Source organism: Mirounga angustirostris, unplaced genomic scaffold (genome assembly GCF_029215605.1).
Source record: "Mirounga angustirostris isolate CCGP_5_RB_7025 unplaced genomic scaffold, mMirAng1.0.hap1 SCAF_11, whole genome shotgun sequence".
Lineage (NCBI taxonomy): Eukaryota > Metazoa > Chordata > Mammalia > Carnivora > Phocidae > Mirounga > Mirounga angustirostris.
Genome location: NW_026991719.1, coordinates 126,171,115 through 126,189,843, shown reverse-complemented (window position 1 = coordinate 126,189,843; position 18,729 = coordinate 126,171,115). Strand labels below are relative to the sequence as shown.

The following is an 18,729-nucleotide window of genomic DNA, read 5'->3' as shown; positions in this document are numbered from 1 at the left end:
CTAGTGACATGCAGCACCTGCTACTTTTTGGGGAGTCGCGACCCAGTCTCCCCGTCGTCTCTCGGGTGTTGGGCCGCCCCGCCCCTGCCAGGGGAGGAGCTAATAGGGAGCCCCCGCTGGGCAGCAGAAGGCCCCGCCCAGGAACAGGGTCGAGGAGGCGTGGCCACACTGCCGGCGGAAGTGGAGCCCTCCGCGAGGGCGCACGGCCGCCCGGGACGGGCGAGAAAACTGGACTGTAGGGTTGGGCCGAGCCAGCAATGGGTACGCGGGCGAACGGTGCAAAGCTGTACGCGGACTCGCGAGGCACCGAGAACGCAGCGCAGCGGCGGTGGGGAGAGAAGGCGCCCGGCAGCCGGGCTGCCCGCGCAGGTGCCCAAGGGGCGGGGCGGGCCAAGGGTGGGAGCCTTACGCGGCTGGAGGGCGGGGGGGGGGGGGGGCCCAGCGCGGGATGCGCGCGCACCTCTCGTGCCCGGGCTCCGCCCCGCCCACGGGGGGAGGGGCCACTGCGGCCCCGCCCGCGCGCCTCGCCTGAGGCCGGTCAGCTCAGCCCAGGCGCCCGCCCCCGCTGGTTAAATGAGCCGGCTGGGCGCAGCCCCCGGAAACGGCCGGGGATTCCGAGGCTTTGAGCTCGGCGTTCGAGGGCGGCGAGGCGCAGGTAACGTAGTGGCTAGGCGCCACGCCAGCGGAGGAACGTGCTGTGCCGCGAGGCCCTTTGATTTGCCATGCTTGGGAGCGGGGCAAAATCGAGAGGGTTTAACCGATCCCAGTGTCCCCTGCATCCCTCCATTGGACCCCTGAGGAGACTGGGACCCTGAGAGGGGCGGCGATCCGCCGGCGTCTCCCAGCTGGGCAGGAGGAGCGCTGGAGTTGCACTCCGTCGTCGGCACGGTCTAACGTGCTCCAGCTCATTGTGGAGTTTTCGCTTGAGTCCGGGGTGAGATGGTCCTGGGCAAGTTGTGCAATGCTCCAGCACCTTTACGTGGTCCCGCAGAGTTGAGGCTCTAGCTGGAATCCACTAGTGCTTTGAGTAATTCTGTAAAGTACGCCGTGAAATAAAGCCGCCTGGAGTATGGTGGGAGCCCAGAGCCTGCAGTTTTCTAAGCCCCCAGCCATTCAGTGAGTGGTTTCAATAATCAGGCGTCATGGGGTGAGACCTCAAAGGACCCCTCCAGAAAGTGGCCAACTTCCCCATGCTCTTCTGTTCTTCTGCTTTGTCAACGAGCCTTTCTTTAACCAGAGAGCATCATGGCAGAACAGGTGGCCCTGAGCCGGACCCAGGTGTGCGGAATCCTGCGGGAAGAGCTGTACCAGGGCAATGCCTTCCATCAATCTGATACACATATCTTCATCATCATGGGTGCATCGGTGAGTCTCCCCCAGGCCCCACACCTTAAAAACCAAGCGTAGAGTGTGACGTTGCCTCGGGTCCCTTCCTGCCGGGTGCCTGGGCTTTCCCAGCTGATTGTCTTGGGGCCCCAGGGGCTCTGCTCAGTTGGGCTCTCTCTCTCGGTCCTGCCTGTGCGCCACTCTCATCCCAGTACCACCCAGCATAGGTCATTGACCATAGACCCGTGTCCTGGAGCCGGGAGGACTTTAAAAACTGTCTCATTGGACTTCTTCCCCCACGGGGAAAACTGCATACGGGGCAGGCTATTCATTCTGTTTCTTTTTTCAAAGCTGTTTGTGACTCGGTAGATGTCACAGTCCGTTCCAAAGGCAGGATCTGAGGCCTGAGCTCCACCTTGTCTGTCTCTCCCGCAAATTCCCTGGGAACAAACGCTCGACCTTCCTTTGAACACCATGTCATTACCCCAACTTCCAAGGCCTGCTGAGGAGCTATGACCTGTCCCTCCCCGGCCTGTTGTTTAGCCTGTGGAACTGCCATTTTGTTCTAGAAGATCAAAGGGTAGAAGCAAAGGCAGAGGACCATACGTGATGGAGGGGCGACAGCAGAGGGAGGGTGGGTCCTAGTGGAGCCATGACCCCCAGACTAAAGCACCGTGTGCCGGTGTGCCACGTGGAAACAAGATCTGCTGGGTGGCAAGATGAGCTGCCGGGGTTTTGTCTCCAAGTAAAAGCGATCTCTCTTCGTTTTCACCCTAGGCATGACGAAGAACCTGCTAACCATCCTGTAACCATTTCTGCCAGTAACTTTTTGTATAATCTTATGCAAGAATCCCACCCAAACTAGCTAGCTCTTGACAGAGTAGGCATTGTCTCTCTGTGCCCTTCCATGTCAAGGTCCCCTTAGCTCTGGCAGAACTTGGTTCTGCAAACAGGGCAGGCTATTCATTCTGTATCTTTTTTCAAAGTTGTTTGTGACTCGGTAGATGTCACAGTCCGTTCCAAAGGCAGGATCTGAGGCCTGAGCTCCACCTTGTCTGTCTCTCCCGCAAGTTCCCTGGGAACAAACGCTCGACCTTCCTTTGAACACCATGTCATTACCCCAACTTCCAAGGCCTGCTGAGGAGCTATGACCTGTCCCTCCCCGCCCTGTTGTTTAGCCTGTGGAACTGCCATTTTGTTCTAGAAGATGGACCTCTTGGTTCTTTGTTCATGTATCATAAGGTGCCACTGCCCTTTGCAGAGCCTGCTCCCCGCCAGCTTTTGTGATTCTAATCAGAACTCAGCAGTGCTGGGGGTGGGGGTAGGGCTCTGCCAGAGGGATGAAGGGAGGGAAGGAAGGTGGGCCACCCCAAGCATTGTCCTCCGACTCCGTAACTCCTAGGGTAGGGGGACCCAGGGACATGGGGTGGCGGGGAGCAGGCTTAGTCTCTACCCTGCCCCAGCATGTTCTCCTTAGAGGAGGCAAACCTGTGTTGGCCACAAAGTCTCACACCTAGGACTCTGACCATTAGGCCCTTGGTCCAAGAAACAGGTTGGAGGAGAAAGTTACTCAGGATTATTCCTCCTCCTTCCCCCACCCCCATACCGGGCTGTCATAGGAAGCTCCACCAGAGGATCCCAGGCCATAAGAAATGGCTTAGGACTCCAGGCTCTCAACTCTTAGATGCTTTGTTGAGAGCACCTGAGCTTGCTGTATGACTGGCAAGTGTCTTTCCTTCTCTGCACCTCTAGTGTTTCTGCGGAGCAAATGAGGGCTTTTGAAACAAATGTCAAGGGACCTCGGGCTGAGCTGATTCTGTCACTAGCTCATTGCCTTCGCCTGTGGCCAGCTTGGGGTTGAGCAACTTTTCTTTGCAATTGGTAGGGTTCCCCTTTGCTCTCCTCTGCTCCGAGAGTGACAACCAGACGCTTCCAGAGCAGAAATGGGAAGTGCTATTACAGCAGAGTGAGGTGGGGGGGCACCCCTTGTCCTGAATTGTTTGCTCAAGGGGACTGGAGCCAGGTGGGTGGGCCTCCCATGCTCAGGCAGCATCTAGAACAGCTCCCACTCTCCAATAAGGGGTAGGCAGAGTGGTGCTGAGGGCACATCCTCTCAGAACCTGCTCTTCTGGGAAACCAGCAAGTTCACTGCTCATTCACCCAACAAAGTGATCAAGTGCCTTCTCTACAGTATACTGAGCTGCCTTCCCTGTGTGATCTCTGTGCTGGGGGGAAGGGACCCAAGGGGAGTTAGTAGCCCAATCAGAGCTCCTAGTGGCACATGTGACCGAAAACACAAATGGGCCCTTGTGTCCCCAGCCACCTCCAGCACACAAGTCCCAGGCAGAGGGCCTGCAGCGTGAGATCTGCAGAGCCAGGTTCAGGGAGAGAAGAGCACACGCAGAGCCCCCAGTAGCCCACATGGCTGTCCCCTGCCCCTTCCTCACCTGCCTTGCTCTCACACCCAGCTTCCTTCCTCATGCTGGCTCACAGTTACCCAATAGGCTTTGAGCTGCTCTCTGTTCCTCCCATGTGGCCACTTACCCACTCCTCAGAACTCCCACCCCCAGCCAGGAAGGGCGTGGAGATACTTACGCTCCCTGTCTGGAAAGCTCTGGAATGAAAGAAACCAGTTTCTCCTTAGAGACCAGTGTTGGGGAGAGGGAGATCTTGGGCCTGGCAAATCATGTCCTCCCCCATCTGACAGGACCTCGGACAGGCTAGAGGACTCTCCCTGACAGGGAATGGAGGAGCAGGGAGAGAACAGGACAGGGAGTCTGCATGGGCAGGATTGGCTCACTGCAGGGTTCTCAGCAAGCCCCTCACCTCTCTGGACCTCAGTCTCCCCACCTGGACCGTAAGGACCATGGACTTGATGGGTGTTCAGGCCTCATCCCAATGTGCGCCTAGGCGAGGGGTGACCTGGTAGTCCTGGCTCCCCCCCTCTTTTGGGGATGTTTCTGGGCTGCTTTTCCCCCTTGGGTCGATAAGATTCTTGCTGTGTCATGATGACCTTGGCACTTCCCCAAAGGCCTGATGATTCATGAGCCCCAGGGTGGAGGAGGGAGCCTACCTCAACAGCCCCCAGGTTCTCTCTCCCCGGTTCCCAGGAGCCAGCTGGGCCCCAGCCAGGGCCCAGACTCCACCCCATAAGGCCAGACAGATCCTTGACCCGGGTGACCCCCGGGGGCCAGGGATGGCCCACCCCTCCCATGCCTCCAGCTGGCGGGCGGCCTCTGAAGCTCTGTGCTGCGCCCTCCGCCCTCACATCCTCAAACAGAGATGTCAGCGGTGGTTTGGGCTTTTAAAACTAGAAGCTGAGGTCCAACCTAGGTGGCAACAGGCAAGCGGTGGCCCAAGTCCCTTTGCCCCAACTGGGACAGATATTGGTAGCTGGAGATCTTAATGAGGTCCTGCTGCTCCTGCTAAAGTCACCACATGTCCCCGGGCAGCTCTTTCCCTGCTGTGGTCCTCAGACAAAAATGACAGGGGTTGGGAAGACAGGAGGCCTCCGAGGCGCATTTCACCGAGAGACCCTGTGATCTCCCCCACCCCCACACACGGTGTGCCTATGTTTGGTCGAGGTCTTCCCGTGTTCAGTCTTGCAAAGGCATCTGGTTGGGGCTCGCGGGGAGGGCCGGCCACTGCACTTCCCATGAGGAGGAGCAGGACCCCTACCGCTGTCCTGGGCCGTCTCTCGCCTCTTCCTCGGATGACTTGGAGCCCAGCAGGCCTCTGGTTGCCGGGGCTGAGCTGAACAAGGCAAGCAGGTTCAGTCGGTAGTTAATCCCAAGGGGAGCCGCAGGAACAAAGAGCTTGGGGTGTTGGGCACTGTGACTCAGCAGACAGGAGACTAGTCCCCTGCTACCAGTCCACTGCCCGCAGCCTATCCCGAGTCCTCTCAGCCCGCTGGAATTTGATCATAAGCAAACATCACCTGCCACAAGGAAGGTTGGGAGGCGTTTGCGGGCTGTGCTTCTGATTGTTTCTCCCGGAGCATGCAGGGCTGAGGTGACCTGAGCAGAGTATCCCTCCAGTCCCGCTGATGGGAGAAGCCAGTGGCGGCCACTGCCGATTCGCTGTGAGGGTGCCATAGTGGGGGCCCCTGGGCAATGAGGGACATGGGCAGGGAGCTAGCTTCCCGGGCTGGCGGCTGGAGTCGGACCATGAAGGACCAGTGACAGCAGCCATCGTGAAGGTGGCCGTTACAACAGGGACCCACTCCAGATTGCTCGGGAGATGAATGGTGAACAGTTAGCAGATGTGAGCAGGGGCACCAACACAGGGAACCCTGCTTCGGGAAACACCCGGTTTGGGAGTTTGGGGTTCCAGGGGAGCCTGGAGATGACCAGTAGACACTTGACTGTGTGGGTTCAGTGCTCACTAAAGTCTGGGCAGGGATACACACGTGGAGGGGTCCACATTGCAAGTCCTCACCTAAAGCCCTGGGGGGACATCAGGTCACCCCAGGAGACTTGAGGTAGAGCAAAGAACAGGAGGAAACTCGCGCGTTCGAGGCACAAGGCGCCCCTGAGCCTGCACCTGCCCCCACCCAGAGCAGGGATTTCCCACCCCAGAGCCCCCTGAGTGCCTTCCTAACTGCTTATCCCTGGTGGGGATTGAACCAGGTTGGCATTACTTTGGTTCTGATCATGTGGCTTCCATTTTGTGGGTTCATAAGTTCATAGAAATGAGCTTATCCAATGGTTACATGGCTACTAAAAGGTAATTTTGCATTGAATATTCAGGTCCTTATCCCTGGAGTTCGTTTTTCTAACTACGGCAAGTCCAGTGCACCCCAGCTTGCCTTATTCTCTCCCCACTGATTGGCAATGCTCGGTGGAGCATGGGTTCACAGCCCAGGCCCATCCCACGCTCTAATTACAGGGTAGGCAGATGAAAGGGTGCTCTGCTCTTCTGTTCTTCAGGAGCCTGTGGCCATTCTTGCCCCTTCCTCTTCCACCTGAAGGAGACAATTCCTTTGTCAGGTCACAAAATTAAAGCATATTGGGATGGCTGCAGTGACCGAACTGGAGCCTGGGGAGAAGGAACTCTGTGATTCTTTCTAGGGAGTCCTCTGTGGAATTTCTGGGATCTGCCATATTGTTGCTTGAAGTTGCCACGTGTTCATACCTTTTTTTTTATTGTGGAAAATTTCGCACATCCACAAAGTCTACACAGTAGTGTGATGAGGGACGCCTGGGTGGCTCAGTCGGTTGAGCATCCGACTCTTGATTTCGGCTCAGGTCATGATCTTGGGGTCCTGGGATCGAGCCACAAGTTGGGCTCCATGCTCAGCAGGGAGTCTGCTTGAGATTCTCCTCCACCTTCTCCCTTTGCCCCTCCCTCCATTTTCATGCTCTCTCTCTCTCTCTTTCTCTCTCTGTCTCTCTCAAATAAATAATTAAAAACAAAACAAACAAAAAAATATAGGGCCTTTCTTGCCATCTCTCCAGGAAGTTCTTAGATGGCCATCCCGGTCAATCCACCCCAAACAACCAGCGATGTAATTTCTACCACAGTTGATTAGTTTTGCCTATCCTAGAGCTTCATTCTCAGCTTGTCCATCTACCTGGTGATTGAGCATCTGGGTTGTCTCCAGCGCAGGGCTGTTGTGAGTTGAGGCTGCTGTGAACATCCTCTCTAACGCTTGGTGTTGTCAGTCTTCTGGATTACAGCTGTTCTAATGGACGTGAAACAGCATCTAGTGGCTTCATTTGCGTTTTCCTGACAACTGATGATCTTGAGCAGTTTCTCGTGTGTTTATTAGCTCTTCATTTCTCTTCCTTGTGAAGTATCTGATCACTTTTTCATTGGGTTGTTTCCTTATTATGGTGTAGGAGTAGGTTATATATTCTGGATTATAGGCAGAGTCTGCCTCAGAATGGACTTCCCTGTTTCTGGCATTTTGGTAGAATCCACCAATGAAGTGTTCCAGCACCAGGGTCAGTGTTGGAGATGCCTTGGTGGAAAAGTTTATGGCCACGATCCAGTTTCCTTAATGACCACTCCCCACTCAGGTCCCTGTCTCTGTTTTGGTAGACTGGATTTTTATAGAAATTTGTCCGTTTCATCTAAGTTGTCAGACATGGCATAAGGTTGTTCATCATAATCCCCTTCCGTGTTTTCCTGATTGTACTTTTGTCCTGTTGCACTCATAATTCTTTTTTTTATTTAAGATTTTATTTATTTATTTGACAGAGAGAGAGACAGCAAGAGAGGGAACACGAGCAGGGGGTAGTGGGAGAGGGAGAAGCAGGCTTCCCGCCGATCAGGGAGCCCGACGTGGGGCTCGATCCCAGGACGCTGGGATCATGACCTGAGCCGAAGGCAGACGCTTCACCAACTGAGCTACCCAGGCGCCCCTCACTCCTAATTCTTGGTGCCTTTTAAAAAAGTAGTCTTCCCAGAGGGTTGTCTGTTTTTATTAGTCCTTTTCAAACACCAGCTTTTGGCTTTCTTGATATTTTCTTTTGGCTTATTTTCTGTTTTATTAATTCTTATTTTTCATTATTTCCTGCTTTGTAATTTGTTTGGCTTTAAAATTCTACTGTTTTGTCTGACTTCTTAAATCAGGCCCTGAGCTCATTAGTCCCGAGCTAAAGGCAGCATCTCAGGCCACATCCCATAGGTTGTTGCCATTTGGTTCTAGAGTTTTCAGGTTTTCTTCTTTAGCCTGTGGGCTGTTTAGCAGCAGCCTCTTTGGCCTGGGTGTGGCTCCACTTGCTTGCACTGTGACCAGAGACCGTGGTCTGTGTGATTGCAGGGCAGGCAGCTCAGGGTCAGGGTAAAGAGCTAGCACAGTCTCCCACTTGAGATATGCTTGCGGCTGAGTGCTGACCCTGAGCGGGTGCCCAGGTCAAAAGGGAGGAGACCATCTAGGTCATGCCCCCAGCGTCTCCTAACCATGCCTATTCCCTCTGCCACAGGGCGACCTGGCCAAGAAGAAGATCTACCCCACCATCTGGTAAGCGTGTCCCCCCACCGTCCCACTGTCCCCAGCGCTCCCCGCCCTCCCCATCCCGGCCACAGCCATGGCGTGCCCTCAGGTGGCTGTTCCGGGATGGCCTTCTGCCCGAAGACACCTTCATCGTGGGCTACGCCCGCTCCCGCCTCACAGTGGCCGACATCCGGAAACAGAGCGAGCCCTTCTTCAAAGTGAGTGGCTTCCAGGGGTCTCCAGGAGGGACAGCCCCCCTCCCATCCCACCCAAGGAGGCCTTTCCTTCCTCCCACTCCTGCTCTCTGTTGCTTCTTCCCTGGGACAGGCCCCCTTCTCCCCGGCCATGGCAGAGGGGCAGGGCCACATTAGGAAACCCCCTTGGAGCCTCTCCTGCCCTAGCACTTCTCCCCATTGCCTTCCCCAGAGCGGTCACCTGCTCTTGCCGCTTCTTGGAGGACAGAAGTAGCGTAGGGCGAGGTGCAGGGACCCTTCCGGCCTGAGACCCCTGTTTCCAGCTCCCCTCTGACCTGGACACGCTGGGTCCTCCCTGCTGTGCCTCCCACGCCGCCGCCACCCCCACCGCCCGGGCCAGGAGCTGAAACGGTGTCTTCAGCACAGAAATCTTACACATCTGCCTTTTCCCAACACACCAGAGTTTGGTGTCCTGACTTCGGAGGGAGCTCTGCCAGGTCACAGCTTCCTGAAATGTAACTTCTGTGTCAGGGCCCGAGGCCTCCCCCTGTAGGTGGGCATAGGTGATGAGATGGGGCTGAACCCAGTGTGGAGTTAGGGTGACTGACTTATGGCGGAGCCCGCTGGGGCTACAGGCTATGAGAGAGGGAGGGCCAGGGAGGGGCCAGTGTCCCTGTATCTGTCTTTCTCAGGCCACACCAGAGGAGAAGCCCAAGCTGGAGGAGTTCTTTGCCCGCAACTCCTATGTGGCTGGCCAGTATGACGACACGGCCTCCTACGAGCGCCTCAACAGCCACATGAATGCCCTCCACCAGGGGCCCCAGGCCAACCGCCTCTTTTACCTGGCCTTGCCCCCCACAGTCTATGAGGCAGTCACCAAGAACATCCACGAGACCTGCATGAGCCAGACGTAAGGCTTGTCTTTTGCCTTTCCTGCTTCCTAGGTGTGCCCTGTCCTGGTCTGGCAGTTGTCCAGAGTCCCTGGGGCAAACTAGTCTACCGAGTCTGAAAAAGATGGTGACCCCTGTTTGTTCTCTACATGAGTTAGCTCTCCAAAGAAGAGAATAGGGTATGAATACAGGGGCTTTCTAATAGCATTTACCAAGAATGCTACCGCACTTACGTACCTTGAAAATCTTCCTGATGACCCTCCTTGGCCCATCTTGCTAGAAATCGAACTTTCCCTGGCCGCTGTTCCTGCGAGGACCACAAGGTGGCAGTGTTGCTCCATGAAACTCCTGCTGCCGGTCGCTTATTCCCTGGTTTTTCAGTGCTTCCCCAGGTCCCCTTCATGACCACAAGGTGGCAGTGTTGCTCCATGAAACTCCTGCTGCCGGTCGCTTATTCTCTGGTTTTTCAGTGCTTCCCCAGGTCCCCTTCATGACCACAAGGTGGCAGTGTTGCTCCATGAAACTCCTGCTGCCGGTCGCTTATTCCCTGGTTTTTCGGTGCTTCCCCAGGTCCCCTTCATGACCACAAGGTGGCGGTACTGCTCCATGAAACTCCTGCTGCCGGTCGCTTATTCCCTGGTTTTTCGGTGCTTCCCCAGGTCCCCTTCATGACCACAAGGTGGCGGTACTGCTGCACAAGAATTTTGCTTCCTCTTGAGCGCTGGCTCGCCAGTCCGTCTTTCTCTCAAAGACACAGTCATCTGTTTCACTTTGTTCTGGTTTCGAACGCAAAGTTTCACATTAACTGTTCATGGGGAATAGCAAAGAAAGGGACCTTTGGCCATTTTAAATCCGCAGAGGCAGCTGTGCCCTTGACATCCCCTCCCCCTGCTCCCCCACCTGCTCCCAGTGTGGGACTGGGAGGGAGCGGGACCACTTATCCTCGTGACCAGCGGGTCAGGCAGGAAGGCTTCTGAGGAAGTTCTCAGTGTGGCATTGAGGGCTGGGGAGGACAGGAGGTGTCCTCAGGTCTGGGGACTCTGCCAAGGTGGGGCAGAAGGGCCCACCTAGCAGAGCTTTGCCAGTCACCTAAGAATGCAGATGGGGAGGGAAGGCTCTGCCTCTTCTCAGGGAGAGAGACCTGGGGGAAGGTGAAGTTCTGGCCCCTGCTGCCCAGGGAGGGTGTGGGGTGACACAGCTCTGGGCTCCCACAGAGGCTGGAACCGTGTCATTGTGGAGAAGCCCTTCGGGAGGGACCTGCAGAGCTCCGACAGGCTGTCCAACCATATCTCCTCCTTGTTCCGCGAGGACCAGATCTACCGCATCGACCACTACCTGGGCAAGGAGATGGTCCAGAACCTCATGGTGCTGAGGTGTGGCCAGGGCCAGGCCTGGGCGACAGGGTGGATGGGGACTGGGTCTGGGCTGGGCGCTCATGGGGCCCAGCCCATCCTGCTGTTGCCCCCAAGGATACAGCAGCACCCTCCACGCTGCCCCTCCTACAGGTTTGCCAACAGGATCTTTGGCCCCATCTGGAACCGGGACAACATCGCCTGCATCATCCTCACTTTCAAGGAGCCCTTTGGCACTGAGGGCCGTGGGGGCTACTTTGATGAATTTGGGATCATCCGGTGAGAGCCTGTCTCCTTTCCTGGGAGGTCAGCACAGGCAAGGGGTGCAATCCTGCCATTCTGCAGGGTCACCCCTCCCTGTTCTGGGGAGCTCCTCCCACCCCAAAATTCAGATTCACAAGTGGGTGTCTTAAGTGGTCAGTGGTGGCTGTGAAGGGAGGGCTCACTGTCTCTTCCCTTGCCTAGGGGGCCCTCAATGGTAGATGTGAGCTCAGGAAGCAAGTCCCATAGCCTGTTGCTAGGAAGCCCTATTTGAGGTGCTGAGTCCCCGGAACCTGGCTGACAGGGAGGGGGCGGAGGTGAGCCCCCTCCTTGCTCCTTCCTCCCCGCCCAAATGCCCCCCGAGCCAAGTTCCACTTGTTTCTCCCTCTGCAGGGACGTGATGCAGAACCACCTCCTGCAGATGCTGTGTCTGGTGGCCATGGAGAAGCCTGCCTCCACGGACTCCGATGACGTCCGTGATGAGAAGGTGGGTGGAGGTGCCCCCTCCTGGTCCCTTTTGCCAGGACTGGCAGTGACTGTCATGTCCCCTGGGCAGACCCATCGCCTCTCCTTCAGAAGAAGATGGGGGCGGGTCCAGGTGGTCCCAGGGAGCCCTTGGGTAGGAGAGCCATGGCCATGGCCTCAGCAGGGTGATGCATGTCCTCCTGTCTGTGCTGACCAGTCACTCCGCCGGGAAGCCCACCCTGCTAGGTCCCCTGGCTTCCTCAGGCCTACTGTCTTCTGTCCCACACATGGCTGCTCCATCCCCTTACCCAAGGATCCCCTCTGTCCCGGCTCTCTCCCAGGTCAAGGTGTTAAAATGTATCTCAGAGGTGCAAGCAGACAACGTGGTCCTGGGCCAGTATGTCGGGAACCCCAACGGAGAGGGGGAGTCCACCAAAGGGTACTTGGATGACCCCACCGTGCCCCGCGGGTCCACCACTGCGACCTTTGCAGCCGTTGTCCTTTATGTGGAGAACGAGAGGTGGGACGGTAGGTGGCGCCTCCGGGCCTGGTAGGCGGGGCCGCCATAGCCCCGGGGAGCCCCGCTCCCTCCCGCCTGGGCCCCCGGCAGGGCAGGTCCTGAAGCCAGCTGTGCCCCGAACAGGGGTGCCGTTCATCCTGCGCTGCGGCAAAGCGCTCAACGAGCGCAAGGCTGAGGTGCGTCTGCAGTTCCGCGACGTGGCCGGCGACATCTTCCAGCAGCAATGCAAGCGCAACGAGCTGGTGATCCGCGTGCAGCCCAACGAGGCCGTGTACACCAAGATGATGACCAAGAAGCCCGGCATGTTCTTCAACCCTGAGGAGTCCGAGCTGGACCTGACCTACGGCAACAGATACAAGGTGGACACGTGGCCCGGGGTAGGGGGTGGCTGGGGGGCTGTGCGTGGACAGGCGGCCTCAGCAGGGACCCTCCTCCTTGTAGAACGTGAAGCTCCCCGATGCGTACGAGCGCCTCATCCTGGACGTCTTCTGTGGGAACCAGATGCACTTTGTGCGCAGGTGAGGGGTTCCCTGTGCCCCCCGTGTGTGCTGGGGCTGAGCTGGGCTCCAGGTGATGCGGCAGCCTTCTCCCTCCCTTACCCCCTGCCTGCCCCCATGAACACCCCCCAAAGCCATACTGTGCCCCCTCAGTGACGAGCTCCGGGAAGCCTGGCGGATCTTTACACCGTTGTTGCACAAGATTGAGCGCGAGAAGCTCCAGCCCATCCCTTATGTTTATGGCAGGTGAGGGGCCGGGCAGGGAGGGAAGGATGGGACTGCGGGGTTGGGGCACAGGAGCCCAGGGGCTCCCTCACATCTCCCCTCTGCCTATCACTCTCCCAGCCGAGGCCCCGCGGAGGCAGATGAGCTGATGAAGAGAGTGGGCTTCCAGTACGAGGGCACCTACAAGTGGGTGAATCCCCACAAGCTCTGAGCCCTGAGCCCCAGGTCCCCACCCCACCCACCTTGGCCCTGTCTGTCTTCGTTCCTCCCACTTCCCTGCCCCCCCAGCCTCACATCGGGAGGGCTTCAGGACCATAGGCCTTAGCCTCACATTCCTGGCCCCCAGCCACCCCGGGCCTAGCTACATTCCGCAACCACCAAGCACTCGAGACTCGCGCTGTGACCATCTCTAGCTGCCACTGGCCCTTCCTGAGCCAGCTTCTGTCCACTGGACTGAGCCCCAGCAGAAGGAAGCAGAGTGGCTTTTCCACCTGTCCTGGGCTCCTCCACCTAGGGACAGGAGTGAGGGATGATGGAGGGGACAGTGGGCGGGCATCCGTGGGCCAGTGGCCACCCCACACTCCTGCTGGCTATGAGCAAGGTCCTTGGAACTGGGGGGAAGGGGTCAAGTGTTTTCACACCAGTCTCAGTGCCACTCGACATTCCTGGTCACCCGCTGGAAGGGACCTCCCTGCTGTCCAGCAGTCCCCGGTGTCTTGGGCCCCCTGAATGCCCCTCTGCCCCCCTCAGCTCTCCCCACTACCCCAATTCTGCACTCCATGGCCCACCGACTTCAGTGCACCTACAGGGGGCCCCCTTGCCACTGGAAAAGCAGAAACAGCCAGTGGCGCACCCCATCTCAGCCCCTGCCATTAAATCCACAAACACACCCGCCTGCTCCCTGCTTGTTTCCTTCCTGCCAGTGGACCCATCCCTCACCCGGTTCTTGTCACCCACGTCCCTCCCCAGCGTGGGCTTGGCAGTCTGGGCCTTGTTCACCCCTGACCCCACGTCTAGTCATGACTGAGCCCAGCTGCCTCCTGAGAGGTACCCCCCCCACCATCTGTGCTCTTCACCCTGCCCCACTCCACGGAATTTCATCACCAGACCGTGTAGGGGTACGAGATTGGGTCACATTCATTTTCACCTTCCAGCGAATGCTTCCACTGCACTTGCTGCCCACATGGGCCGCCTCCGCCCTGACCTTGTCCCTGCCACAGCGAGGTCACGTCACAGAATCACTGAGGGCCGTTTACACGCATTGCCAGTCTACGGAGGCAAGAAGTACTTAGGAAGGAGAGGCAATGGGCTTTTGTGACTGACCCCGGATGCCGGGGTGGGGGTATGGCAGCACAGCCGGGGAGGGGGAGCTTAGGACAGCAGACATCCATCCTCCCCCAGCTCTGCCTTGTGTCTATGCGTGTGTGTCTCCTCCTGGTTTCTCTTCTTAGAAGGATGCCTGTCATATCAGATTAGGGGCCCACTCCATTCCATGACCTCAGTCTAACTTACCTTGATTCTCTCTGTAAACACTCCCATTTCCAAACAAGGCCACATTCCAGGGATCCAGGTGGACACACATTGGGGGGACACTGCTCATCCCAGTACACTCCCCACAAAGGTGGCAGCCCGAGTGTCTGTCCTGCCCTCTCCGCCAGCTCTCCTCAGCCTGGGCTCTGGGAGATGCAACCAAGCAGGAACAAAAGGACAAAATGATGCGATGGTGGTACATTTTATGGAGGGAACAAGCAGCCCAGAAAATCAGGAGGGATGCTCTGCTCCTGGCCAGGTGAAGACCTAGCCCAGGGCGCTGTGGTTGTCAGGGTTTGGCCCCTCTGTCCCCCACCCTGCTTGGGAGGCAAATGCCTGGAGCTTTTTTTGCTCTGACCATCTGGGCCTCTCCTGGTCCTCCCACTGAGAACCAGCTGGGCTCCCTCCTGCATGGTCCCCCTGGGCTGGGATGGCAACAGGTGGGAGGCCTGGTGAGGGTGAGGAAGACGGGCACAGCCTGACAGGCAGAGTGCTGGCTGTGGGGGATGAGCCAAGGTTCCCACCTGGGAACAATACATAAATAAAGAAGAAACTGTAATGGTGGGCTTTTCTCATCCCATAAGCGAGGCTAGCATGTCACCCCTGGGTGCCATCTGCACTCTCCCCGTCCCCTCCTATAACCAGGGGAGGTGGTGCCTTCAGGTTAAGGAAGGAGGGAAATCACCAAGGTCACCTAAACAGGGAAGGAAGGAGCTTCATGGGATTAGGACAGATCACAGACTTTTTTAAGATTTTATTTATTTGAGAGAGCACATGAGAGGGGGGAGGGTCAGAGGGAGAAGCAGACTCCCTGCCGAGCAGGGAGCCCAATGTGGGACTCGATCCCGGGACTCCAGGATCATGACCTGAGCCGAAGGCAGTCGCTTAACCAACTGAGCCACCCAGGCGCCCCAGATCACAGACCTTTAAGTGGTCATTTTCCTCGGTGGGATCTGGACCTCAGGATCCCTCCTAGCCCAGGTCATGCAGAGCAGCCGAGAAGACTCCATGTGGACAGGATTGGAGGCCAGGCTTCAGCCAGCAGGCAGTGGCCTTGGTCCTTCTGGTGCCTGTGGCCTCCTGGAGAGGGGGCCGTGGCAAAGGCCTCCCCAGGAGCTAGTGGGGGCCAGCCTAGGAACTCCTGGGCTCCCCTGTAACCCTTTGGCTCCCACGTAGCCACAGAGGGTCTTGCCCTTGACTATGGTGCAGCCTCATGCCTGGGATGGGCAGATGAGCTGGGGTGACACACAAGAGATGGTGGCCAGGAATGGGGCAGAATGGGTCCCTGAAGATGTGGCCACGCCTTCCCCCGCTTACCACCAGAGGGTGCTGTCCTGCCTACTCTTAAGTTCCCAGCCGCTAAGGCCCACCACCCTGGAACCTCAAATCCTCAAGATACAGACCTGAGGATAACTTCAAACCCTTGGGGGTCAGGGAGAAGCCAAATAAATGAACATGTGGGAGTGCTTCCTGACCCTAGGAGGGGTCTTCAAGCTCAGAGTCCTTTGCAGAGCCCCACAGACATTCATAGACTCGGGGGGACCCAGCAGAGCTGTGTTCCAGGGATAATCCTCTTGGCTTCCCAGGCCCCCTGGGGAACCCACTGGCCTGGCATCACCAAGGAGGATGCTTCTGGAAGTGTGGGAAGATCCACATAAGGGCAGCAGCAGGAGCCCAAAGTAGAGGAGGGACCCAGCTCCTCTGGGGCCCCCAACACGTGATGACCGTGTGTGAGTGGGGAGGGCAGAGTGTTGGGACCTCCTGATCTCCTCCTGCTCCGTCTCTACTGTGACAGGCACAAGGGCCCAGGTGAGGGCAGTCAACTGACACCCCAGATCTGGGTGCTACACTGGGGCATACACATAAGGGCCCTGGTAATGACAACTGTCACCTGACCCTGGATGACTGAGGAACAAAGAGAGGGACCTGATGAAGACAGTCAACTGTCAGCTCTAGGAACCTGCAATGGGGAAGAGGCATGAGGTCCCAAGTAAGGACATTAAGCTGTCATCTCAGCTCTGAGTGAATACGATCTGACAGTAGTTAGGGTCTTGCTGAACTAAGACAAGTGTCACCTCATTTCTGGAGCCCTACAATGGGGAAGAGGGATGATAGACCCAGTGAGGAGATCCATCTGTCACCTCAGGTCCGGGTGGCAACATGGGTGCTGAGGCATAAGGGCTTTTTTTTTTTTTTTTTTCCAAAGATTTTTATTTATTTGACAGGAGAGACACAGTGAGAGAGGGAACACAAGCAGGGGGAGTGGGAGAGGGAGAAGCAGGCTTCCCGCCAAGCAGGGAGCCCGATGCGGGGCTCGATCCCAGAACCCTGGGATCATGACCTGAGCCAAAGGCAGATGCTTAACGACTGAGCCACCCAGGCGCCCCGAGGCATAAGGGCTTTCAACTGGCTCTAGATCTCTATGTGGGGACGGAACAGGAGGGCCCATGTGAGGACAGCCAACAGTCCCCTCAGCTCTGGGTGGGCCCAAGTTTCAACGTTCAACTAACCTTTAACTTCTGGATGCTGACACTGAGGCAAGGCTTAAGGGTCAGGAGTGGAGAGTCACCTTTCCCCTCAGCTCCTGGTGCCTAACCTCGGGTGGAGGAATGAGGGACAGGTGAGGTCATTTGACTGTTAGCTCAGATCTGGATCCCTACCCTGAGACGGAGAGCGAGAACCTAAGACGCGATGCCCACGGAGCGCTGCAGCCGTGTGAGCTGGTGCGAGCTATGCTGGGGCAGAGACCCGAGCCCCATCAGAGTGTGGCTACAGCAGCCTGAGATGTGAGGGCCCAGGTGACGGCATTACAGTGCAAGCCCAGGTCTTGACCCCCGTGCAAGAAAGGAGAATGAGGCACTAGGTAGAGATGGGAGAGCCCAGATGAGGACAGTCATGTGCAAATCTTGCTGCCTGTTCTGGAAAGTGGAAGGAGGGGCCATTGAGGCCATATTCCACTGGCCCTTAAGCTGTGGGTTATTGAAGACAGGCAGAGGCAGGACGGACCAGGTGGGAGCAATCAATTGTCACCTGAGATCTGATCGCCTAATCTAGAGTCGAGGCAAGAGGTCCCAGGTGAGGAGACCGACTCAGGGGTAGAAGCACGCAGGCCCATATGATGGCCATCAACTGATAACTCCGCTTCAGCGTCTACACTGAGAGAAGCAAATGAGAGAGCTGTTGAGGACTCCAGTGGCACCTCAGCTATGGCACAGGTAAGAGCACCCAGAGGAGACATTCTGTGCTACGTCACGCCCCTTGCCTGCACTGGGGCAGGAGGAGACATGAGGGCCTAGGACATGAGAGTGTAATCCTCTCTATGTCCTGACTGAAAAGCAGTCCCAGAGGAAATAAGGGAGTTGTGCAAGGCTGCCCCAGAAGGCCCAGAAGATCTGGAATTGGATCCCATCACTTAGGTGGTGCCTGTGGGGATGGTGGATGTGCCTCTGGACCCTCAGGGGGACTCATTAAACCAAACTTTCTGAAATGCCTGCTCTGAGCAAGATGTAAACACTTGTCTCTGAGCTACCAGTCTGGCAGGTGCCCCATGCCTGGCTGGCCGCCCAAGAGTGTGGGTAGCCAGGAGCTCCCTCCACTGGGCACAACTACAAGCATTGCAGGAAAGACCCGTCGTACCCAGGGTTCCCTACTCACAGATCTGTACGTTTGACGGATGGTCAGCATTATCTCTGATCCCAAGTTCATGAAAAAGAAAAAAAAAAAAATACTAATCCCCGACTGCAGCAGCAGGGGCCTGAAACTGACTACCTTGATCTTGTATGTTGTGTATACCAACGGAGAAGCTACTGGATTCTAGCCAGAGCTGTCACTGCCTGGCACTACAAGCTTTATCTATTTTGGATTCTTTCCTTAGGAAGGTTCCCGTAAGTGGGATGATTGGGTCAGAGGGCACAGATGCTTCCTGGGCTCTCAGGCCGCCGGGCTGCTGCCCTGCAGGGAGCGAGGCGGGTGCCGCTCTGCTGGTGCGTTGGGCGGTGTCACGGCTGCCTTCCCGCCTCGGGAGGGCAGGAGGGGCGCGGGCAGGAGCTCGCCGCCGTCGGCGACACGCGAGACCGTGTGGACGTGCTTCCGTCTAGAGAACAGTGTGAGGAAAGGCAGCGCTCTGGCCTCGGGCTCGTCGCGCTCTCCTGTTTTCCCCCGTGTACTCTCCTGTGCCTCCAGCTTTCTGAAAGACACACATCTCAATTTTAAAACAATTTCCAATTACGCCCCCAGATCCATCCGCTTCGCCCAGGCTTCAGGAATCCGACTGCAGGCCACGAGCTCAACCGCAGCCCTCGAAGCCTAGGAAGGCTGGCATCTCCCACCTTGGAGGAGCCTGAGGGGAGACTTGTGCTTCAAAGCCGACGTGGGATCCGGCGGAGGCCACACGGCTCCTCCCCTGCGGCGGCCGGGCCGCCCCCGCGAAGCGCACTCAGAGGCGGGGCCGGCGCGGGCCCCGCCCACCCGGCGCCCAGGACGCGTGGCGGAGGCGGGCCTGTGGGCGGGGGCGCGCGGAGCCCGGGGTG

The 18,729-nt window shown here is 57.4% G+C and overlaps 1 protein-coding gene across 8 annotated transcripts; it reads left to right on the top strand.

Annotated features, from left to right (window-relative positions):
• The first annotated feature begins 138 nt into the window (after positions 1-138).
• Positions 139-18,648, top strand: G6PD (glucose-6-phosphate dehydrogenase). Of its 8 annotated transcripts, none has more exons than XR_010406286.1 (14): positions 157-369; positions 1,238-1,365; positions 8,256-8,293; positions 8,376-8,484; positions 9,153-9,370; positions 10,565-10,723; positions 10,856-10,981; positions 11,357-11,450; positions 11,770-11,956; positions 12,072-12,307; positions 12,390-12,466; positions 12,599-12,691; positions 17,348-18,305; positions 18,437-18,570. XR_010406286.1 is itself a non-coding variant. In XM_064574765.1 (14 exons), exons 1-13 carry the CDS (start codon positions 258-260, stop codon positions 17,370-17,372), a joined length of 1,602 nt encoding a protein of 533 aa, XP_064430835.1. In that variant the 5' UTR covers positions 157-257; the 3' UTR covers positions 17,373-17,415; positions 18,437-18,566. The 8 variants fall into 8 exon arrangements, 7 of the variants coding, with proteins under 7 accessions (XP_045740451.1, XP_064430835.1, XP_064430832.1 ...); XM_064574765.1 differs by having other exon boundaries at positions 17,348-17,415; positions 18,437-18,566; XM_045884495.3 differs by lacking the exons at positions 17,348-18,305; positions 18,437-18,570 and adding an exon at positions 12,791-13,559 and having other exon boundaries at positions 139-261.
• Positions 18,649-18,729: the final 81 nt, after the last annotated feature.

Excerpts from the sequence above, each read along its gene's own strand:
- G6PD (XM_045884481.3), top strand. The coding sequence starts at position 258 with ATGGGTACGCGGGCGAACGGTGCAAAGCTGTACGCGGACTCGCGAGGC. Across the intron at positions 11,451-11,769 it reads ATGACGTCCGTGATGAGAAG|GTCAAGGTGTTAAAATGTAT; the intron begins GTGGGTGGAGGT and ends GCTCTCTCCCAG. Across the intron at positions 12,692-12,790 it reads ATCCCTTATGTTTATGGCAG|CCGAGGCCCCGCGGAGGCAG; the intron begins GTGAGGGGCCGG and ends TCACTCTCCCAG.